The 23,402-nt window shown below is 60.6% G+C and overlaps 1 protein-coding gene and 1 long non-coding RNA gene across 20 annotated transcripts in view; both read left to right on the top strand.

The window, feature by feature from the left end:
- Positions 1–1,155: 1,155 nt before the first annotated feature.
- On the top strand, positions 1,156–11,046 carry LOC103345624 (uncharacterized). Of its 3 annotated transcripts, XR_016215769.1 has the most exons (5): positions 1,207–1,552; positions 4,397–4,579; positions 5,145–5,275; positions 9,242–9,434; positions 9,582–11,046. It is a non-coding gene; the product is annotated as an uncharacterized LOC103345624 (long non-coding RNA). The 3 variants fall into 3 exon arrangements; XR_016215767.1 differs by lacking the exon at positions 9,582–11,046 and having other exon boundaries at positions 1,156–1,552; positions 9,242–9,565; XR_016215768.1 differs by lacking the exons at positions 1,207–1,552; positions 9,582–11,046 and adding an exon at positions 3,757–4,182 and having other exon boundaries at positions 9,242–9,565.
- Positions 11,047–13,795: 2,749 nt separating this feature from the next.
- Positions 13,796–23,402, top strand: part of BCAS4 (breast carcinoma amplified sequence 4) — a 59,142-nt gene continuing 49,535 nt past the window's right edge. For 4 of the 17 annotated variants that reach the window (XM_089307031.1, XM_089307028.1, XM_089307027.1 and 1 more), the window contains exon 1: positions 13,796–14,071. In XM_089307031.1, the coding sequence (XP_089163157.1) occupies positions 13,811–14,071 (261 nt within the window). In that variant the 5' untranslated portion in view covers positions 13,796–13,810. The other 13 variants (XM_017338647.4, XM_070051690.2, XM_089307039.1 and 10 more) reach the window with 11 other exon arrangements.

The following is a 23,402-nucleotide window of genomic DNA, read 5'->3' as shown; positions in this document are numbered from 1 at the left end:
ACCCCTTTTCCCTTATCAGCCCCAGACCAAGACCGAGCTCTGGCCCCCTCGGCCTGGCTGGGCAGGTGTCCTCTGTTTGACCCTGCGACCTTGCTTTCCCCAGTCTGAGCGACTGGACTGGGTTCTGCCCCTTCCTTTCTGGTGGATGCCCTACCCCGGGAAACCTTGCTACTTTGTCTCACGCCTGAATTCTTTCTTTCACAAAGACAAGGACCCCACTACTCCTCTCCACTAACACTTGGGCCTGCCCAGTTCCCCCGCTGCAGCCTGAGTGGTCGCCCTGGGGTTCCTGTGCACGTGAGTGGGGGAGGCTCCCAAGTCCAGCCCTCTCCTCTCGCCTTCATCCCCAGCAAAACTGTTTTTTAAAGATTTATTCATTTACTTGAAAGAGTTAGGAGAGGTGGAGGGAGGGAGGGAGGGAGGGAGGGAGGGAGAGAGAGAGAGAGAGAAGTCTTCCATCCTCAATTGGCTGCAACAGCCAGAGCTGCGCCAATCCAAAGCCAGGAGCCTCCCCTGGGTCTCCCACGCGGGTGCAGGGGCCCAAGCACTTAGGCCATCTTCCACTGCTTTCCCAGACCATAGCAGAGAGCTGGATTGGAAGTGGAGCAGCCGGGACTTGAACCAGCACCCATATGGGATGCTGGCACTGCATGCGGCGGCTTGACCGGCTACACCACAGCGCCAGCCACCCCCAGCAAAACTCTTTAACAAGGCAGGCTTAGAATTACTTTCCAGATTCCCGGAGATGTAGGAAACACCTTCACCAACTCCTCCTGCGTGTGCTTTTGTATTAATTCACTCGGCAAGAGTGGGCTTCCCCTGCAGCCCCCCCGCCGTGTAAGCCACTTCCTGAAGGCGTGGGGTCGGGTCCCAGTAACTGCCCACACCAGTCACCGCTGGTGCACCTCTGAGAACTTGGGGCTGGCTAGACTCCGGCTGCCAGGGTGCCCACAGATGGTATCAGGGCAGCATTCCTCTCCGCCCGTCTCCTAGCAATGCCTGAAAGACGAGGAAACAGCATTCCCGTCGTCCTTTCTAAGACCTAGAGCAGGCTGCACGCAGCTGAGAGGCAGGACTCCTGCAGGAGACCAGCTGGGCCCCCAGACCTCTGCGCGGGGCCTTCAGGGCACGCACCCGGGTCTCTGCTGTCAGTCTCGGGCTCTCCAGAGTTCCCAGAGGCGGTCAGCTGCTGTCCCGGGTATGTACCCGAATGCACTCAGGCAAAAATATGTATGCTCAGTGATTCAGATTCTAAATCATTAACTTGGTAAACACCTGCGAGCCGAGTGAAGAGGGCTCAGGGCGCCTTTGGAATGCGCGCGGGGACAGCCGGGCGCCCAGCACCTCCTGGAACCACAAAGGCGCTCAAGTCCGCCCTCTGAGGGCGACGTCCGCTACAACCGTCTGGCCGCACACACAACGCCCACTGCTGGCCCGCGGGTCTTCACCCGGGTCCACGCACGCACGCGCGCTTCTGCCGCACCTGCACGTGCAACCAACACCTGTGGGCGCCACCTGAACACGGCCCTGCGCTCCGAACTTTAAACCCCAGGTGGGTCGGGGGACAGCCACGCGGAACGCCGGCGACCTGGCGGCGGCCCCCGGGCGGGCCGGGCTCGCCCTCCCAGGACCCCTGCCCAGCTGCCGGCTCCCCACGCGCCCCTGCCCTGGCCGCGGGACTCCGGCTGCTGCCGCTCGTCCCCGGCCTCCGCCGCGGCCGTGCCTGCCCGCCGGGGCGCAGGGAGGGTGGCAGGCGGGCGCTGCTTTCCTCCCGTGCCCCTGCGCTCGCCGATTGCGGTGAAACCCGTGCGGTGACGCCCGCAGCCGGAATTCGCTCGCGTGTGGGTGCGCGCTCCAGCCCTGCTCGCGCCCCCGCAGACCGACTTTCCCGCTGGTTGCTCCTCCCCCACCCCCCTCGCTGATCTCATTCCTGGGTGTCGTTTGCGTGGGCTGCGGTCCAGCGGCGCCGCCTGGATTCAGACGCCCGAAGTGCTTATAAAGAGTAATCTCGCCACGGAGCCTGCGTGCTCCCGGAGGGAACTCAAAAAAACAAAACAAAACAAAACAAAAAACAGAGAAAAAACTACTGTAACAAAACCACCAATCGGTGACAGCACAGATGCACATCAAAAATGTATTTTCTTAAAGATTTGTTTTATTTATTTGAAAGATACAGTTAAGGAGGGAGGTCTTCCATCTGCTGGTTCACTCTTCAAATGGCCACAAAGGCTGGGACTGGGCCAGGCCAAAGCCAGGAGCCAGGAGCTTCTTCTGGGTCTCCTGCGTGGGTGCAGGGGCCCAAGCACTTAGGCCATCCTCTGCTGCTTTCCCAGGTGCATTGGCCAGCGCTGGATTGGAAGTGGAGCTGCCGGGATTTGAACCGGCATCCATGATGCAGGCAGCTGCTTACCCTGCTGTGCCACAGGGCTGGGCCCTTAAATTCTTTTCCGTAAACGTTTCTCCCCTCAATGTTATAGAATTATCAGGGCAGGCATGGTGGCCCCCAGGTTAAGCCGCTGTTGGGTTTGCCTGTATCCCAGACTGGAGAGCCTGGGTTTGGACCTCCGGCTCCTCTGCCTCCGATCCAGCTCCCTGCGAACGCATGTCCCCGGAGAGCAGTGGACGATGGCTCGGATGCTTGGCCCCTGCCATCATGGAGGAGACCCGGGTGCAGTTCCTGGCTCCTGGCTTCTGCCTGGTCCAGCCTTGGCTATTGCTGACATTGGAGAATGAGCCAATGGATGAAGAAGGATCTCTCTCTCCCTCTCTCTCTCTCTCTCTCTTGCGCGCGCGCGCGCTCTCTCTCTATTTCTCTGTCACTCTGCCTTTCAAGTAAATAAAAATGCATGTTTGTTGGACCAAATCCTCCTTATCCATTGATGTACTTGGGATCCATCCCCTAATGTCTGCATTGTGAGCTTTGCATTTTAGTAGCTCCAGCCCAAGTTCCTCCCACAATGGCCCTTCAATTTTTAAATAAAATTAGCTATTCAGATGGTTCATAAATTCACATGGGTCACACAGCAGAATGGTTCCTAAAAAGTATATGTTGAGGGGCTGGTGCTGTGGTCTAGTGGGTAAGGCCACCACCTGCAGTGCCAGCATCCCATATGGGCACTGGTTCGAGTCCCAGCTTCTCCACTTCTGATCCAGCTCTCTGCTATGGCCTGGGAAAGCAGTGGAAGGTGGCCCGGGTCCTTGGCCCCTGCACCCATGTGGGAGACCCGGAAGAAGCTCCTGGCTCCTAGCTCCGGCCGTTGGGGCCATTTGGGGAGTGAACCAGCGAATGGAAGACCTCTCTCTCTCTCTCTCTCTCTCTCTCTCTGCCTCTCCTCTCTCTGTGTAACTCTGATTTTCAAATAAATAAATAAATCTTAAAAAGACAAAAGTATATGTTGAAAATGCTTCCTCCTGCTTTGTCCCCAGTTCAGCCAGCTGTCACTCACTTCTAGCAGGTAACAGTGGCCATGTTGCTTGTCTTGTCATGGATTTTTGTAGTGCCAATACGAGAATATGAACGTAGTGTTCCCCCCCCTTTTTTTTAAAGATTTATTTTATTTATTTGAAAGACAGAGTTACACAGAGAAGTAGAGCCAGAGAGAGAGAGAGAGGTCTTCCATTCCGCTGGTTCACTCCCCAAATGACCATAACGGCCAGAGCTGAGCTGATCTGAAGCCAGGAGCCTCTTCCGGGTCTCCCAACTGGGCACAGGGGCCTAAAGACTTGGGTCATCTTCTACTGCTTTCCCAGGCCATTGCAGAGAGCTGGATCAGAAGTGGAACAGCCGGGAACCAAACCAGCGCCCATATGAGATGCCGGTGCCACAGGCTGGGGTTTTAACCTGCTGTGCCACAGTGCCACCCCCCCCCCCCTTACTATATCAGAATAGCGCTATTCTACTTGTCGCTTTCCTCACTTAATCTGTCTTGGTAATCTTTCCATGTCAGAATATAAAGCCCTTCCCAATTCATTGCTTCCCATTCCTATTTTGAATGGGATTAAAATGGGATTTTACGGGATTAGTTCAGGTGCACAGGCAAATTGTGCAGAGAACACAGCTCCGCCCAGCTTCTGCTCCCCTTGGCATCTTGCATAACCACCGTACATCCGTCCGAGTGAACTACAGAGGTCCATCTTCTCACAGTTCCAAAGCCTGGACGTCCAAGGTCAAGGGGCCACACGGTGAGTCTCGGGGCAGGTCTTCCTCTACTGTGGGCCATCACTGCTCACCTGGCCTCTCCTCTGCGCCTGCGCTGGCGGGGGGCACAGGAGAGAGAGAGAGAGAGAGAGAGAGAGAGAGAGAGAGAGAGAGAGAGAGAACGCTTTAGATTCCCTTCTTATAAAGGTACCAACCCTGTGTGATCAGACATGACCTTCGACCTTTGCGTCCTCAAAGGCCCCATCTCCACCTGCAGCCGCACTGGGCTGTGGGCTTCAACACCCGGATTTTGGAAGGACGGAAACACTCAGTCCTTACAGTGCGCCACCACTACTTGAACTTGAGATGGTGTTTGGATTTCACCAGCTTCCCACTGGCGCCCCTCTCGGCCCCAAGATGCAAGCAGGACATCGCGCTGGAGTGAGTCCTCATTCCTTTTCATTTTATGCCTTTGAAGATTGATTTGTTTATCTATTTGCTTATTTACTTATTTGAAAGGCAGAGCGACAGAGAGAATGGGTGAGGCGGAGATCTTCTGCCCACTGATTCACTCCCTAAATTCCAAAACCAGGAGCCAGCAGCTCCATCCAGGTCCACCACATGAGTGCAGGGGCCCACGCACTGGGCCAGCCTCTGCTGCCCGCCCAGGTGCATTTGCAGGGAGCGGGATTGGAAGTGGAGCTGCTGGGACAGGACTCCAGCTGCTGTTCCAACATGGAATGCAGTGGTTTAGCTCACGTGGCCACAATGCCCTCCTTACCCCTCCCCTACATGCATTTTCACAGCTCCATACTGTGTAACCAATTTACTTAACAGTTCCCTATTGTTGGAGCTTTAGTTTTTATATCAGTTCTTTTCTGGTTGTAGCCATGTGTCAAGCAATAAGTCAGTTTGCACAGGTGGAAACATGTATCAATTCCTAGTAGAGGAATTAGTGGGCCAAAAACAGTTATCTGTAATTTTTAAAATATGTATTTTTAATTAGTTTATTTGAAAGGCCAAGAAAGAGACTGACAGAGATCTTCTATCCACTGATTCACTCTCCAAACGCCTGCCACAGTTGCGGCTCGGGCCAGGCTGAAACCAAGAGCCGGGAACTCCAACTGTGTCTCCCAGGTGAGTGACAGCGACCCGAGCACTTGAGCCGTCACCTGCTGCCCCCCGGGGTGCAGGAGCCGCGTCTGGAGCAGAAGGCGAGGATTCGAGCCAGGTGCTGCAGTTTGGGATGTGGCTCTCCGGGGTCCGGTCTCAGCCACCTGCCCCTGTCTCATTTACGTCTGGCGTTGGTATTGATGTTATGCTGACTTTTAAAGCTAACTGGGAAGTCTTTACAGGCACAGCTTAAGTGGTGGTAGAGTGATTTTTTTTTTTTTTTTGACAGGCAGAGTGGACAGTGAGAGAGAGAGACAGAGAGAAAGGTCTTCCTTTTTGCCGTTGGTTCACCCTTCAATGGCCGCCGCAGCCGGTGCATCGCGCTGATCCGAAGGCAGGAGCCAGGTACTTCTCCTGGTCTCCCATGGGGTGCAGGGCCCAAGCACTTGGGCCATCCTCCACTGCACTCCCGGGCCACAGCAGAGAGCTGGCCTGGAAGAGGGGCAACCGGGACAGAATCCGGCGCCCCGACCGGGACTAGAACCTGGTGTGCCGGTGCTGCAGGCGGAGGATTAGCCTACTGAGCCGCGGCGCCACCGAACGATCTGTTCTTTAAGGGCCTCACCACATTCCCCGCTGAAACCATTTCTACTGGTGCTTTTGGAACACACACTTTGGGCAGCTTTCTTAGTTTTCCCAGAGAATCATCTGTTTGGATTTGCTGTCTCTTTCCACAATGTGTTTTCCCAGGAAGTGGTCCGCCGTGGCCAGGTCTGCAAGTGGCACAGTCCCCTGGTGCCTGCCGGTGCCTGTGCCCCCGCATCACCCGCATCACCCGCAGCGGTGTGCTGGCCACGCCTCCTTCCTGCTCGGGGTTGGCTTCCTTTGCTGAAGGGGCACCTCTGGGTTCATTCAGTCGCTCTGCTCGCCGGCTACTTTCTATCTTGCTGCTGTCCATTTGTATGCTTCAAAATCCCCCCCTCCATTTCCCCTTGATTTATGTCACGGGTTCTTTTTGAATTCCTGGACATTTCCTGCTTCTTGGTCTTGTTCACGGAGGGTGTGGGAGGGCGTCCGAGCTCACCCGGGGATGAGATGCGCTGTGTTCCCATCATTCTCCTTTAGAAGACATCCTCCCATCATGCCTTGCGCTTCCTCTGAGCCCCGGGAGCTGGTGAAGAAAGTCTCATTGTGAATCTCCCAGGGCAGGTGTATGGCTCAGTCACGAAGGCGCTGCTGGGGCCCACTGCATCCTGGGAGCCCCTGGCTGCGGTCCTGGCTCCACCTCCGATTCCAGCTTCCCGCTAGTGCACGCCCTGGGAGGCAGCGATGACGGCTCAAGTGCTGGGGTCCCTGTCCCTGACACGGGAAGACCCAGCTGGAGTTTCCAGCTCCTGGCTTTGGCTTGGCCCAGTCTCAGCTGTTGTGGGCATTTTGGAGAGTGAACCAGTAGATGGAAGATCTCTCCCTCTCTCCCTTCTCCCTCCCTTTCAAAAACAACAACAACAACAACAAAAATACACAGTAGTTTCATCTCCTGGGGATGGGAGGTTGTCGTCTGTACGGCTTTCCCTTTGTGCCATGTCCTCATCGCTGCCATGGGTCCGTGTCCGTGATGTCCCGCTGGCCCCGAGGACAGACTGTCACCTGTGTGGTGGCTTTGGAACTCAGGCTGTCTTTAGGGTTCTGATTGTCTGCATCTCACTTCTGCCTGTCCGATCTGCCGGGGAAGAGAAGGGTGACTAGCAGTGTCCCAGGCACCGCTGTGCGACCCTGCGCTGGCTATCTTGACAGCTCAGTGCAGCAGGAACAGGATGCAGCCGACCTCGAAAGTGTTCAGGTGTGTGTGTGGAGGGGGGGGGATCTCCGGCTCACCCGCGTGCTGCACGCTTATCCCAGCACACCGACTATGGGACCTCCTGGCTGAGTTTCAGAAGGAAGAGCCAGGGCCCATCTCGCGCGGGCCGCTGGAAGACTGGCAGGTTGTATGGGGGAGAGCGGGAGCCCCGGCTGTGGGGGCTCCTGGTCAGCGACCTCCCCGCTGGCTGCCTTCATGCCTGTTCCTTGGCGTGTCCGGTGTCCTCCTCGGGCCCCACGCGTTTCCTGTTGAGTCTGTGTCAAGGGAATGTGCTGACATTAAGGAGGTTTCGTGCCACTGCGCTCTCCAGCTGCTGTCGCGAGGGTCATCCCGTAAACAGCATCCTCACTGTTCCTACGTGGTTCCCGAAGACGCCGACTTTTTATTAAAAAATGCCAAGAGGGGGGGTGTTCGGCCTGGTGTTTTAGCACCTGTGTCCCGCATGGGAGCGCCCGGCTCCAGCTTCCTGCTAATCTGGGAGACAGCAGTGATGGTTCAGGGGACCGGTCCTGGCCAGCCACGGGAGAGAGCCTGGATTGAATTCCCCATGCCCGGCTGGCCAGGTCCAGCACCAGCTGTCATGGGCACTTGGGGACTTTCTCTCTCTCAAATAAATTAATAAGTCTCCTTCTTTCTTTTTGTAAAGATTGATTGATTGATTTGAAAGGCAGAGTTATAGCAAGAGGGAGAAAGACACACAGAGAGGGGTCTTCCATCCACTGGTTCATTCCCCAGATGGCTGCAATGGCTGGGTCTGTGCCAGGCCAAAGCCAGGAGCTTCTTCCTGGTCTCCCATGAGGGTCGCAGGGGCACAAGGACTTGGGCCATCCTCCACTGCTTTCCCAGGCCGTAGCAGAGAGCTGGATTGGAACTGAAGCGGCCGGGACTCGAACTGGTGCCCATATGGGATGCCGGCACTGCAGGAGGCAGCTTTACCGGCTACACCACAGCACTGCCTTTAAAGCTGTCCTGAGCTGGTTTTTGGGAGGCTGCTTTTCAAAGCCCTTTTGATTGGTTGAATTTGTGATGAGTGGCAGGTAGAGACGGATCAGGTGACCTCATGGTGGGGATGGAAGCAACCTGCGGCACCCGGGTGGCCGGGAGCTGAGGGACGGGGAAGCCACGTGAGCCACACTCCATGCCACAGCGTGTCACTCGGCTGAAGCACTGGTGCCTCTGCTCGTGGATGGGTCCTGGAGAGACGCTGCGTGGGGAAGCCGGCACCAGGGCTGCGTGGCACAGGGCTTCACTTCCGTGGGAGCACCCAGACAGGCGAATCTACCGGACGGAGGCGGGTTAGTGGTTGCCGCGGCGTGGAGAGCGTGGGGCACTGGGGCTCCGTGCCCGAGGTGTGATTGCCACGTGGCCCAGGGTTGTGGCGCAGTGGGCGCAGCTGCCTCTTGCGCTGCTGGCACGCCATCTTGGGGACGGGTTCCGGTCCAGCTGCTCTGCTTTTCTGATCCAGCTCCCTGCTCGTGCACCTGGGAAAGCAGCGGGAGGTGGTGTAAGGACTTGGGCCCCCGCACCCACGAGGGAGGCCCAGGCGGATTCCTGGCTCCTGGCTCTGGCCTACTCCTGCCCTGGCTGTTGCGGCCACTTGGGGAGTGATCCAGTGAGTGGAAGACCTTTCTCTCTCTCTCTCTCTCTCTCTCTCCCTCTCTCTCTTTTCTTTCTCTTTTTTCTCTCTCTTCCTCTCTCTCTGTCACTATGCCTTTCTAATAAATAAATCTTTAAAAAATTGTGCTGATGGCTGCCCAGTGCACTGAACATACCATTCAGCTGTACGCTTAATCAACGAAGTCTGTAATTTGTGAGTAATATCTCAGTCAGGCTGTTAGACAATCCACACGGGCCGGCATTTGGCATGCGGCTCAGACCCTGGCGAGGCATCCGTATCCCAGATCAGATGCCTGCGTTCAAGTCCCTGTTCGGCTCCTGATTCCAGCTTCCCGCCAGCTCAGCAGTGGTGGTTCAAGTACTGGGAGACCCGGATTGAGTTTGAGCTCCCTGCTTCTTCCCCAGGGGCGTGCACTGGCAGAAAAAAATAAAACAATGCAAACGTTTTTAAAAAATGAAAGGTGATTCACAAGCGTCACTCGTTCACCACACGTCCGCTGTCTGTTCACTACCAGGTGGTGGGGCACAGCACCAAGACAGGACAAACCCGGATCCAGGATTCCGGGGCACCTGAGCCGCGAGCTGAGCGCTGTTCTGTATCCTCGGAAGGAAGTCTCTCCGACACCATCAGGGAGTCTGCTGGTCCCTACTCGCGTTGCTCGAAGACCCGCCGTGCGCAGAGAACGGTCCCCTTCAACAAAATCCTCCGTGAGTGGCCATTCGCAGGGTCCACTGAGTTTGTGAAGGGTGGCTCCAGAGTGCAGCCTTTTATCCAAGGCAGGAAGCCGGCCCCCGCGGCCCCAGGTCCCTGAGGCCCCCAGGCCAACCCTCTAGAAACTGTTTTCTCCTTTCCAGGTGAAGTCACTTTCCGAGGTGCTTCTCCTGGTCTCCCACGCGGGTGCAGGGACCCAAGGACGTGGGCCATCCTCCACTGCCTTCCCGGGCCACAGCAGAGAGCTGGTTCGGAAGTGGAGCAGCCGGGACTAGAACCGGCGTCCATATGGGATGCCGGCGCTGCAGGCGGTGGCTTCATCTGCCGTCGCTGCCTGACGACTTCCTGCGGGGAGGACTCACTGCCGCTGTACTGTGCCCTTGGAGTCCCTTCCTTCCGGCCCGCCCACGTCGGTGCAGGGGTCTAAGGCCTCGGGCCGTCCTCTGTGCCTCCCCAGGCAGGTGGATTAGCAGAGAGTTGGATTGGAAGCGCAAGAGCGGGGCTTGAACTAGCGCCCTCGTGGGCCGACGGCGGCCCAAGTGGGGCGTAACCCGCCGCGCCGCAGCGCCGGCCCCTCGGTGGCTGTTTGCTTTTCTCATTTGCTCCATCTCCGACCTCTGATAGGTCAGGCTGCTCTCCTACTGCTGACGGCGCTCAAATCATCAGTCGCCTCCTCTCGGGAGACCCGCAGGGGTCAGCCCACGGGCGCGGGGAGGGTGCGGGTCAGCACGGGTCCAGCAGGGGGCGAGCCCGAGGCCGCTGGAGCAGCCGCGGCGAGGACGGCCCCGCCCGGGCCGCTCTGGGTGCGCCGGCTGCTCGCGGCTCTTTGTCTTCCGCGGTCGCTTGCGCTCGGTCCTCGGGACCCGGCTTCGGAGAATCCGAGCTTTCTCCCGGGGAGACCGGCTCCAGCCCCTTCAAGCCGGGGTCGCGGGGCGCGGCCGGAGCTGTCGTTCGTCTCCACCAATGCCGCGGGACGCGCGGGCGGGGCAAGGGCCGGGCTTCCCACCTGCTCGGCTGGCCACTGCCTGCCCCTGGGCCTTGTCCGCCGGCCACACACACACCTGCTCTGAGCGACTCCTGTAGGCTCCGATCCGCCCCAGGCACAGGGAGGTGAAGTCACTCCCCCCAGGTCACACAGCTCGCAGGTGGAGCCCGGGCCTGACCGACCCTGTGCAGGAGCCACTCCCAAAGCCCCCTTCCCACCCTCCGTGCCCAGAAGGGACCACCCCGTGCCAGGGGACACGTGTGTCACACGTGTCTGCCCACAGGTGAATGCGCAGTTCCGGCTTCTCAGCAGGTGTATCTCATTACCTTCAGTTGCACGCCAGGGCGATTTTTAAAGAGCCTGCGTGGGAGCGGGCGTTGTCCGAGACCCGCCGTGTTGGAGGGCCTGGGTGCAACGCCGGCTTCCTGGGTATGCACACCCTGGGAGACAACAGCGGAGGGCTCAAGGGCTTGGGTCCCTGCCACCCACACAGGAGACCTCGATGGAGTCTCCAGCTCCTGGCTGTGGCCCAGCACTGGCTGTTGCTGGCGTTTGGGGGGTGACCCAATGGATGGAAAATCTCACTCCCTTTCAAATAACAATAATAATAAAGTAAATATTAAAATCCCCTGTTTGCGTGAACTGTTGAAAGCAAGGTCTCCCAATATCCTTATTAAGGAAAATGCACTCGGGCCAGGGTCCCGGCTAGTGGGTTAAGTCCCCTGTGATGCTGGCATCCCATGTGAGTGCCGGTTTGAGTCTCGGCTGCTCTGCTTCCGATCCAGCTCCCTGCTGCTGCGCCTGGGAAGGCAGTGGAAGATGGCCCAGTGCTTGGACCCCTGCCACCCCCATGGAGAACCTGATGGAGTTCCAGAATCCTGCCTTTGGCCTGGCTCGGCCCTGGCCATGGCACCCATCTGGGGAGTGAACCAGTGCATGGGTGCTCTCTCTCTCCCTCTCTCTGCCTTTCACACAGATGTATTTTGAAGACAATGCATTAAGAACTTTTGTTGTCATCGCCCTGCTAAATTCCAGTGCATTTGCTTTTGGCCGTGGTTACACCCAGAGACCCCTCCCAGCCTTCTGCTTGCTGGGGCTGGAGCTGCAGGGCTCACACAGGACAGCGTGGCCTACGTGAGACCTACCATTCACAGTGCTGCTCCCGGCCTGCGGCGCCTCACCACGCACTGACCACACCCCGCCAGTGGGTGGCGCTATACTTCCTACATCCAGGAAGGGCCCTGGCCCCCTGCCGCCGGCCCCCAAGGGCCCGCCCCGGGACAACCAGGTGTCCAGCGCCTCAGTCTACAGCACGCGGTCTCCCCTAGGCTGTGGAACTGTTTTCTGACACGTTCTGACCCACTCGGTGCCATGGAACGGGGCCTCTGGGTTCAAGGTCAACATCTCCACTTCACAGGTATGTTTGTGGGCCTGGGCCAGCCACAGGGCTGTCTGTGCAGCGGTAAAACTGGAAACCAGCCCACAGCTCCTTCGCGGCCACCCCTAGAACCACGAGCCTCCTGAGCTCACCTGGCTGGGGGTACAGGGCCTTGACTCACACAGGTACATTCTCACCTGCTCCCCTGCGCAACTGGGGTGGGGCCAGAGGATGCTGCCCCGCCCCCGCGGGCCACAGAGCTGTGTCCCAAGTTGTGCCAGCAGCCCCCACCCCCCAAGGGTTCCCATTTTGGACACGGCTGGTGCCCCAGGGGGTTTGGCAAGGGGAGGGGCCTGTAGTGCTGAGAGGCCAGGTTCAGCGGGAAGCAGGGGAGAGAAGCAGAGACACACATGTCAGTTGCGGGCAGGAGACACTGCCTCCCCCACCCAGGGCTCCCCTCTCGCTCCTCCAGGGCCGGGTGACCGCAGCTCTGGAGCTCAAGGCTGACCCCGGCGGAGCCGATGCCCCTCGGCCCCTCGGCCCCCTGCCTGCAGAGTTCTGGCTTGCGGGGGCCTCACTGTGCAAAGCAGAGCGGGTGGCGAGAAACCCATCAAGTTCCCGCGAGAATCGAGAATTGTCCTGGCTGCTTCCTGTTGTCACTTGGGTTTGAAAACTGTGCCACAGAAAAGGGTTTTGAAAAACCTGGCTTGCGCTACGCGATGAAGCTGGGCTCCGTCTGGATTGTTTCCCTGGTGAGGAGCAGGCACGAAAGCCCCGTGGCCGGTGTGGGTTTACTGAGCACCTGCTAGGCGCACAGGCTGCCCCAGGATGGCAGAGCCCCCACCTGTGTGCCCCAAGTGCTGCACCCCCCCCCCCGTCCCGCTCCCTGGGTTCTCACCCTGGGCGTGGCTTCTGCTGGACAGTGGGGCCAGAAAGGTGGGTCCGGGGCGTGGCTTCTGAACCTCATTTAGTGGGCACTGGGGAGCCACAGGAGAATGAGGAGGGGAGACGGCTGGAATGTGCTTTGGGGGAGGCAGTGGACAGCGCAGAAGGGTCTTGGCACAGGGCTGGGGGCATCGTGCATCAGCCACGGCCATGGCCGCAGAGGCCTTGGGGCAAGGCTGGGCTGGGCTGGGGGTCTTACAGCTCCCAGAGCCAAGGCCACACTCCTGACCAGTGAGGCCAGTGACTGGGGTGGAGGCTGGGCGTATCTTCTGGAAGTTTCCAGCGTGCAACCAAGTGTGGGAGCCATGGCTGGCCTAGAGTCTCGAGGGCTTGGCAGAGCTGGCTTTGAAAAGCCGCAGATAGGCAACCTGGGGTGGCTGGAGGCGAAACCAGGCTGCGTGGGGGTTGCTGGGGCGTGGCGCTGCTACCCTCGCGGCTTCCCCAGCCCCGGCCCCTCGCCTGGACCGAGCTGCGGCCCGCAGAGCCGGAGGCGGGCGCTGCAGCCGTGCTTGGGCGCCAGAGGGAGCTCGCGGGGACGCGCCACGGCGCCATCCTCGCAGCTGGTTCAAACTGGTTTGGGCAGGGTGCGGCCTGGCAGGGCTGCATTCCAGGCCTCGGGCTGGCCGCCTGGCCCAGGGCCTCCCCCAGGGCCGGGACCCAGCGCCGGAACCTCCTGGGGGCAGGGCTCTGGGGCGGGAGCCAGCACCCCCGAGAGCCTGGGGGGGAAGGCTTGCAGATCCGGTAGCCTTTGTTTAGAACCGCTTGTCCGCCTGCCCCGGATCGCCGGCGAGGCCCGCAGCCCGGGCAGCCCTGGCTCGGGGCTCTGCTCCGCCTCGCGGGGCTTGTGAGCCTGCGGGCCCCGTTCAGGGAGTTGGCGGCAGGGCCCAGGCATCTGCACTCTAAGTCGTGCACACAGAACAGGGCTGGCGCCTCAGGCCTGCAGCTCGGCCCGAGCCCTCGCTGGCACGCTGGCCACGGAGGAGACCCCTCCCCAGACCCTGCGCCCGCCCCCGTAACCAGGGCTACCGGAGTCACCCGGAGCATTCAAAAGGGCTACTGCGTGAATGCCACAGCCACCACCAACCGAACCCCTCCGTTGCCCTCCCCACTCGCCTCTCGCCCACCCCGAGTGGGCGCGCGCCTCCCCGCGAGCCCGTGTTCTTTCACCCCGCAGTGCGCTGCGTGGACGTGCGAGCTGCGTGGACGGCCGCGCGCCCTGCCCCTCCGCATGCGCCCCCGAGGCTTCTTCGCGGGAATCCGCAGTGTTCAGAAGACTGGGCCCCCCTGAGGCCCTCCTGGAGGCGGCCCCCAGCCTGCAGGCAGGGGTGAGGGTCTGGGCGGGGCTCGCGTGCGCGTGCGTGACGCACGGGCGGCTCCTGCCCTGGAAAGTCACGGCCAGGATGCAGGGCCAACCAAGGGTGGCCTCGGTGCGCACCTGTAAAACCCTGAGACCAATTGGCAAATGGGCAAGAATTTTCCAGAAAATGGTTCCAACCTGGAGCTGTGAATGTTTGTGTGGGGCCGTGGAGAAAGCAGCGAGGCGTCGATTCGCAGGTGGGACTTGTGCGGGGGTGGGGTGGGGGAGTACCCCAGGAAGGCGGGGATTCAGATGGGCTTGCCAGATGCGATATAATTTCACATTTAAAGGGCGGAGGGGGAGATCCGATGTATTAATTTGCGATCCTAAGACTAGCTGGCTTTTAAAGCAAATCTACCATTATAAAGAAGTCATCTTAGGAAAAAAGTCAAACCCCTAGACGTTCCTGTATCGATTTAGCATTTGGGTGTTTTCCTTGTTAGTGTTGCTGGGGGGCCAGGGAGGGGGACTGTGGGTTAAGACCGCCCCTAGGGCATGGGGAGTTCAACTTCAGTGCGCTTAAGAATTCCTTGTTGTTGGTGGGGGGTGATTTTAAAAGTTGCGGGGGGGGGGGGATGGACACAGCCAGCTTCCCTAATCCCCAGGACTTTCCACCTGGCTCCAGTGGCTGAAGGAGGTCGGTCCGGAGCGTGAGGGCGGGGCAGCTCGGCCAGCGTCTCTATCCTGCATGCCCGTTGGAGTCACCTGGGGATTAAAAGCTGCAGGTGCCCAAACCCTACCTGCAGGGATTCTGATGTGACGCGCCCGGCGTGAGGCCCGCTTTCCGGGCTTTTAGAAGCTCCTTGGGGCTCTAATGTGCAGCTCTGGCTGGAGACCCTTCTATCCGATCTTTTTGGAAAGCGGTGGTCTACACCGAGGGTCTCAAATCGAGCCGTATGTTGGGGTCACCTGGCGAGCTTCCTAGACACACGACCCTCGGATCTCAACCCCAGAGACAGGGTCTGGCCCGGGTTTGCAGAGTTTTTGAAAGAGCCCCAGGTGACTGCAATCTGCAATCCGGCCCGCGAGCCTCAGGTTGACCAGGTGGTGCGGGGACAGGCGCAGTGCGAGCCGCGAGCCACTGGGTGGCGCTGCCCGCTCGGCCCGGCGCTCGCGGACTCGCGGCGGCCGCGGCCGGGCGCGCACCTGCCCCGCCTCCGCCGGCCGGCAGCGGGGCATGCAGCGGGCCGGGGGCGGGGTTCTGCGGCCCGAGAGCGGGCACGGGCTCCCGGACAGCCCCCGCCGGCCAGACCCCGCCGCCCTCCTGATGCTGCTCCTGGACGCCGAGCCGCCGGAGCCCGTGCGCAGCGGGGCGCGCGAGCTCGCGCTCTTCCTGACCCCCGAGCCCGGGGCAGAGGTAGGGGACGCGGGCGTGGAGGTGGGGGCGGGGGTCTCGAGTTGGGCGACCCTGGGCTCCCCGGCAGCATCCCCTCCTTTCGGGAGCGGTGGCTGCCTGGCGCCACCCAGAGATGCGCCGCGAGTCCCCTGCCCCCTCCGCGGGCCACCGGAGGCCCGGACTCCCTGCCATCCTCACCCGGGCCCCCCGGCATCCGCCGAGACGCCGGGCCGCGGCGCGCTCCGAGCTGCCGCGCTGAGCCAGCCTGGCTGGGCCTTGGGCTGGGAGCGCGCCGCGGCCCCTGTCCCCCGAGCGGGGCCCGGAGTCGCAGCGGCCGCCGGCTGCGTGGTGCCGGGAGCCCCGAGGTCGCCGTCGGCTGCGGTTGCTAGGAGGAAGACGACAGCTCGCTTCTGCCTGCGCTTTCTATTTTAAAAACACACAACACAAAGTCGCCGCGGCATCAGCCCCTTCCCTCCCAGCAGGCTGGGGAGGGTGCGAGGCGGGGGGTTCCTCCCCCAAGTTCACGCGCGGCTTTTTCTAAGCAACACAATTTCGTTTGCAATCGCAAGAGCGGTGGGGAAGGGCCGGAGGTCAGGAGAGAGCACCCTGCGGCCGGCGCCCGGTTCCGGAGCCCCTCGGAGCCCCTCGCTTGACTCTGCGGCCCGGAGCCCCCGCCCGAGGCTGTCCGGGGTTGCGGGGGGTGGGCGTGATGGAGCGCGGGGCCGCTTTTCCTGGTGATGAAAACGCTCTGGGATCAGACGCGGCGGTGTTGGCGCAACTTTGTGAGTAGGCGGGAAGCCGTGGCCTGTGCCCTTTAAGAGGGTGGATCCTGTGGTCTGTGTGTGACAGCTTCATTGAGACCGGAGGGGCCCGCGCCCATCTGTAAGAAGCATCCTGCAGAAACAGAAAGTGAGCCACAAATGTGACTTACATCTTAATGTTTTAAACAGATTTGAAAGGCAGAGAGAGAGAGAGAGAGAAAGAGAAAGAGAAACAGACAGATCTCTCTGCTGGTTCACTCCCTAAGGGCTGGGGCCGGGGCCAGGCCAAAGCCAGGAGCCTGGAATTCCCTCTGGGTCTCCCACGCGGGTGCAGGGGCCCAAGCACTTGGGCCCTCACCCACTGCTTTCCCAGACGCATTAGCAGGGAGCTGGATTGGAAGTGGAGCAGTCGGGACTCGAACCAGCGGCCATATGGGATGCCGGCACTGCAGGCGGCGGCTCTACCCGCGGCTCCACACGAGGCCCCTGAGTTATGGAGTTGTAAGTGGTTTGGGAATCCTATGAACAAGGGACAGGTGAAACTGATGCCAGGGCATCCAAGGTGACAGTGCACCTACGACAGTTCAGCGTGGGTCGGACGTGGACGTGAGGTGCATTTCCGCCGCTTGTCTCTGTGCCGTTTTCCAAGCCAGGCGTTGGGTCTTGAGCTGCCCCGGCCACACGCGCAGAGCTGCGTAGTCCCGTGGGGCTGCTGGCCTCTGTGTGTCCTGGACAGCCTCATTGCCCATCCTTTGGCTTCCTGGGGGCCCAGGAGGAGCTCACAGTCGCCCTGTTTCCTGCACCCACGCCGTGCCGGCACGCACCGTCCTGTTCACGGATTGTGCCGCTGTGCCGTGGCCGTGCGCAGGATGGGAGGCACCCAGGTCAGTGTGAGGTCGCACAGGTGCACTGTGACCCACAGACCATTCGCAAGGGGCTCGGGCCGCTCGCCTTCCCACACGGGGGGACGCTGCACCCCCACGCGTGCCGAGGGTCCCCGGGCTGGGGGGTGGGGCGTGTGTGCTTTTCCGCTGATGGAAGCATCCCGAGTGAGTCTCTCCTCCTGGCCGTGGAGCTCAGCTGAGAGAAGTCGCTGTGCCCCGCGGCTCCACCCCGGCTGCCTTTCCTCCGTGCTGGGGACTGCGTGCGTTCACGTCGGTTCCTCGGGGCGCAGCTCCCTGTGCGGCAAACCCCTCGCACCCTTGCTGGAGGCTGGTGAGCAGGAGAAATGCTCTGTGTCAGAGCGCTCAGCTGTGGCCGCTACTCAGTGCGGGACTCGTTCGCAGTCTCCAGCCCGAGCTGTCCCGGGCGGGCAGAGGAGCAGGAGAAGCCCAGGCCTTCTCCCGGGCCCCCTTTGCCTTCCGGCGGGGCAGCCGAGCCCAGCTCCGGGCTGTCCTGGCACCTGCTGCATGCAACTCCTTGAGTCCCCTGTGTGTGCAGGGCCCAGCTGGGGACTCCGCAAGCAGTGACACAGCCCCCTGCCCTCGTGGCACCGGCAGACGACAGGCAGCCTCTAGGTTGCAGTAGTGCCAGGGAGCACCCAGCACGGGGCACCAGTGTGTGTGCCTGGAGCTGAGTGGTCCTGTCCAGGTGTGAGCACGGAGGGCTTCCCTGAGGCAGTGTCATTTTCAGGGGAGCCCCGAAGCATGACTAAGAGTTGGCCTGCGGAGGAGACGATATTCCAGGCGGGGGGAGAAGCCCTTGCAAAGGCCCTGGGGTGTCCTTGCGGGTAGAGAGAAGAGCTCTTGGCTGGGAGAAGGGGAGCACGGCGGACGTGACCAGTGGGGGGGCCGGAAGCCGTGCCAGGGCTCGGGCCTGCCATCCCCGGGCCGCAGCCCTGCTGGAGGGCTGTGCGCCGGGCGGGCTGGCTGGCAGGTGGGTTCCTATTTCCAGTGCCTCTGTTTCTGTCTGACCAATTTTCCCTCTCGCTCTCGCTCTCAGTTCCTCTTCCGGGGCAGTCTCAGGGGACGTCCCGGAAGCTGCTTTGTGACTGATGGCAGGGACAGAGCTGTCCTGTGACTTCACAGGGCCTGGGGCTCAAGCCCCCTGTGTGGCTCGGCGGGGAGGCCACCCATGGGGCGTTCCTGACCCGGCTCCTCCAGAATCCCGTTCAATCGATCGGTTCTTGAGCTGGAACCTGGGACAGGGGTGGCCCGCGGGCGGGGCCGGGGCTGGGTGCTTTCTCTTGAGTGAGCAGAGCTGGGGCAGCTCCGGCCTCCCGGCCACACCCGCTCAGCTCCTGCCTGCAGATGCTGGCCAGAGCGTGTCTGATGGGCAGGGTTTCGAAAACAGATTTTTCTTGGGAAAATGTGAGACTCTTGTATATTTTTTTAAAAAATTGGTAATGCTAGGTCCATACTCCATGGCTGTGGCCCCTGTTTGCCACAGTCCCCAGTCTTCCCTATTGTCTCACACATAAGCCAGCAACAGTGAGCATTCACCCTGTGCTGAAAGTTGTGATTTTCTGTGGTCAGGATGAGAAGAAAGGAAATTGTTTCTCCAGACCATGTCTCCGGACAAAAAGAGGAAGACGTGGCTTAGCCACGGATGGTCTCGAGTTTCAGGAAGCATCCGGGGGAGCCGGGACTGTCCTGTGGTGTCCGACCCGGCCCCACCGTGGAGAGGCTGGCACGTGCCCCACCCCGGGACCACTGGGCCCCTGCGGGCATTCGGGTTTGGGCGGTGGCTCAGCATGTGTGGGGGCGCTGGGCGAGTCCGTATCCGCTGGTTCCGCGAGTTCTCGGGCTGCCCTGTCCTGTGCTGGGCGCCTGAGGGCCGGCGAGGCAGGTGGGTCCCCGGCTGCAAGGACCAGGGTTGTGCTGGGCAGCAGGGCAGAGTTGGTTCTCCATGCCTGAGGGTTCCACGTCCGAGGACTCCGACCACAGCTTGAAACTATTGGAACAAAATACACAAAAAAAGGTGAATTGTAATACAATAAAAATCCTAGAGTTTTAAACTGCGCCATGGTAGTGATTCGCATAGCACTCGCCTTACGCTGGGTGTCGAGTCCCTTGGGGGAGACTTGGAGCAGACAGGGGGCTGTACTGGGGTGCACGCGAATACGCCCCATGTCCTGAGCATCCAAGGATCTCAGTGTCTGCTAGGGGTCCTGAGACCCTGGTACCGGGAGATGACCCTAACTCCACGGTGCACCGGGCCGTGCAGGAGACACCGGGGGAGGGAGGGAGGAGGACTAGCCAGGTCGAGGGGGTGGAGCTGTCAGGGAAGGGGTCAGGAGGGCCCCAGGAGGAGTCCAGGTTCTCTTCCGGGGTCATGGGTCAAAGCCATGAGAGGCGGAGCTGGCTGTGAGCAGGGGAAGGGAGGGGCCGGACTCGGGCTCCTGGCTGCTGCGCTGGACCACATCCAGGAGGCCAGAGGGGGTGGACGCAGATGGAGCTGACCTGGCCCCCTGACCCAGAGCCTTCGGGGGCATGAGGAGCCAGCGAGGCAGCGGCTTGGAGAGGGTCGGGCTTCATCCAAAGGAAGTGAGTTGTCAGCCCAGGGGGGCGCCCAGGGCCCTTGGGGCTCTGATGACTGTCTCCTGGGCCGTGCTGGCTTTGGTCAGCCCGATGCTTGGGCCAAAGTTGCCAGGCTGACGGCCTCAGCTGGGAGCTGCACCCGGAGCCATCAGCAAGGCTGGTGCCTCTGACCTGCGGGACCCTGATGGCCACCGTGAGAGCGGCCCACGGGACAGGTGCAGGCTGCGTGGGAAACACGAGGACCTGCTGGTGTGTGTGCCCCCCCGCCTTCTGTGAGTGCCAGTCGTGTGTGTGTTCATGCATCGGTGCACAGGAGATGAAATCGAAGCCATCCTGTGGGTGGTCGGGGTGTGGCCAGGCAGAGAGCTCTGGGGGCAGGGCGGACGTCACCTGGGCTTCTTCCTGCGTCCTGGCCCCCACCCAGGGACCCCGGGGTTTAATTGATGTAGGTGCAATGGTGGCATTGGGAATTTTTTTTTTTTTTTAAAGATAAAAGGGAAACATTATTTCAACAAGGCACTTAGCAACTCACGGGCCTCGCCTCCCGCGCAAAGTGAAAGTTGCCCAGAGGATGTGGGGCCGTGAAAGCTCCCTGGGGTGGAGGATCGGCACAGCAGCTCAGACCCCGCACGGGCCGCCCTTGTCCCGTGTTAGAGCGCCTGCCTTCAAGTCTCAGCGTGGCTTCCTGTTCCAGCTTCCTGCCAGTGTGCACCCTGGGAGGCCGCGGTGACGGCTCAAGGAACTGGGTCCCTGCCACCTGCATGGGAGACCTGGGTTGAGTTTCTTTATTTCTTTCCTTTCTTTTCTTCCTTTTCTTCTCTCTCTCTCTCTCTCTCTCTCTCTCTCTCTCTCTCTCTCTCTCTCTTTCTTTCTTTCTTTCTTTCTTTCTTTCTTTCTCCTCCTCCTCCTCCTCCTCCTCCTCCTCCTCCTCCCTCTTCAAGATTTATTTATTTATTTATTTGAAAGGCTGCAATGGCTGGAGCTGGGGCTGGCTATCCGAGCTAGAAACCAGAAGCTCCCTCTGGGTCTCCCATCATGCAGGTGCAGGGGCCCAAGCACCTGGGCCATCTTCCACTGCTTCCCCAGGCCACAGCAGAGAGCTGGATCGGAAGAGGAACAGCTAGGACTCCAACCGGTGCCCATATGGGATGCTGGCACTGCAGGTGGTGGCTTTACCCGCTAAGCCACAGTGCCAGCCCATTCTTTTTTTTTAAAAGATATATGTATTTGAAAGGCAGAGTTGGGGGTGGGTGGGAGACAGATCCTCCATCCACTGGTTCACTCCCCAAGTAGCTGCAATGGCCAGAACTGGGCCAATCCAGAGCCAGGAGCCAGGAGCTTCTTCCAGTCTCCCACGCAGGTGCAGGGGCCCAATCGCTTGGGTTATCTTCTACTACTCCCCAGGCCATAGCAGAGAGCTGGATGGGAAACAGGGCAACCGGGACTCGAACCTGTGCCCAGATGGGATGCCGGCACCGTAGGCAGCGGCTTTACCCGCTGTGCCACAGCACCGCCCCTAGATTGAGTTTCAGACTCTTGGCTTTGATCTGGATCAGTCCTGGTTGTTATGGACATGTGGGGGGTAAACCATCAAATGGAAAATCCCCCCCCCTTTTCTGCCTTTCAAGTAATTTTTTAAATTAAGCTCCATGAGGCTCCTGAGGGTTTGGAGCTGAAGAGGGGCCCAGTGTGGCTGGTGGTGGTGGGAGCAGGTGCTGGGCTGCGGATCAGGACCTCGGGCGAGTCTGCTGGGGGCTGCATGGCCACTGTGGCCTGGACGTGGCTGGGGTCCCAGGTTTGGATCAGTAGATGTGGGTCCTGCCCGTGTCTGTGAGTGCCCCGCTGCCGGCGCCAACCCCAGGAGGGCAGGGGCCCCGCCTGTCTGCCTGCCACTGTGCGGTCAGTGCCAGGTGCGTCAGCTGAGGAAGCACCCTGACAGGTGTGTGAGTGCCCGAGGCTCCGCCCGGCCCAGCAGGAGTAGGAGGCGGGGACGCGGGCCTGGGTGTGGATCTGGTCCTGTGCTCCGTGCCTCTCTCCGGGCCGGGTCTGCTGGCCAACTCTGAGGGCTGGGTGAGATGATCCACGGGAAACACTTGGCCTAGGGCCGGGTGCCTGAGAGCTGTGGGAGCGCCCGCTTTGAGCGTTCGCTTTTTCACTGTCCAGGTGTGCCCGGAACAGGGGCCGTGCCAGGCACTGGGAGGAGAGGCGCCTCGCCCTCCGTCTGGGCTGCGGGTTGGGAACTGTTGCTCGCCTGGGACCGTCTCGTGCTGCACAGCCTGGCGTCCACCCTGACCACGTGCATGCGCCAGGCCAATCTTGCACTCCAGTTTCTGGTTTGCAAAACTCGGTTGCTGAACCCGAGGCCCCGGGAGCCCCCGGAGCTCCTGATCTGACTTCAGGGAGCGGAGCCTGACCGGAGGTGCTGTGGAAGTCATTGGAATTGGCTTCGTTTGCGACAGTTTTGACACTTCTGAAAAGCGTGCACCTGTGACAAACACACGGGCCCGGTGGCCACGGGGCGCGGGTGCCTGGTGCTGTCCCGGCTCCCCTCTCGAGGCCTCCGTCCTTCACCTCTGTGTCCCCTTCCAGGACGACAGGTTCTTCCCAACTCCCTGCCTGTCCTCGCCGCTCGTGTGCCCTGCTGTTTCCACTCCCTGTGTCCCGGAGGTCTTTCCGCGTGCGCGGGCAGAGAGCGGCCCGATTATTTTTAGCTGCCGGACGGAGTTTCGTTGTCTGAATTGTAATCGAGGTCACCGTTCCTCTGTGGGTGGACACTGAGGTCGCGAGGAGTCCTTTGCTGCCACCAAGTGTGCGGACGGACATCAGCGTCTCCGCGTCTGCTTTTGCCTTGACGTTGATGGAGAGGCTTTGTCCCGAGGAGGGGACCCACTGGGTCCCTAAGGGCGTGTCCTTTCTCAGCATTGGCCCCTGGTGCCAGACTGCTTCTCATGGGGGTCAGGGTCAGCCCTTTCTGGACACTCGCGCCTCAAGGTCAAGGCTCTGTGTGACACCGGGCTGGGAATTCTGCCCGCCTTGGAGGCCTGGCAGGGAAGCGGGTGTGGTTGCTCCCAGGAGCCCCTCGCTGCTGCACCTGGCTCCTCCCGCCGCAGCCCTGCTCTTTCCTCCTGAGGGCGGCACTGGGGCTGCTTTTCCTGCCGGGCCAAGCAGGGCTGTGGCTCCCAAGGAGGTGCTGTGGCATGTGCGTGTGTGTAGACAGCACCACCAAGACGCAGTCCACATGCAGACGCCGCTGCGGGTGAAACCGCTCCCTGCAGCTACCACCACCACACTGGCTCTTCCAGCCAGTGTGTGTCTCCTTGTCCCTGAAGAAACCTCACCCCTCCCTCCCTCGCCCGGCCCTGCTAACGTGCTGCTCGCTCTGGATTCGCCTTCTCTGGATAGCTCATCCTTGTTGGTGTCTTGTTTGTTTGTTAAAAGGCAGAGGGAGACACACATCTCCCACCTACAACAGCCACGGCTGGGTTGGGCTGAAGTCTGGAGCTCCACCCGGGTCTCCCACATCCGTGGCAGGGACCCAAAGACTCAAGCCGTTACCTGCTCCCTCCCAGCAGGAAGCGGGATTGGACGTGGAAGAGCCGGGACTTGAACCCAGGCTCTGCAGCAGGGATGTGGGTGTCCTGAGTGACGTCTGAGCTCTTGGGCCGTCTGCCAGCCCCACGTTTGTGTTTCAAAGACCGATGGGGGTGGGCGCTGAGGCACAGG

Source organism: Oryctolagus cuniculus, chromosome 11, assembly GCF_051225735.1.
Source record: "Oryctolagus cuniculus isolate XC-2025 breed Fujian yellow rabbit chromosome 11, ASM5122573v1, whole genome shotgun sequence".
NCBI lineage: Eukaryota > Metazoa > Chordata > Mammalia > Lagomorpha > Leporidae > Oryctolagus > Oryctolagus cuniculus.
Note: the sequence above shows the minus strand (reverse complement) of the source record. Positions and strands in the feature narration are given on the sequence as shown.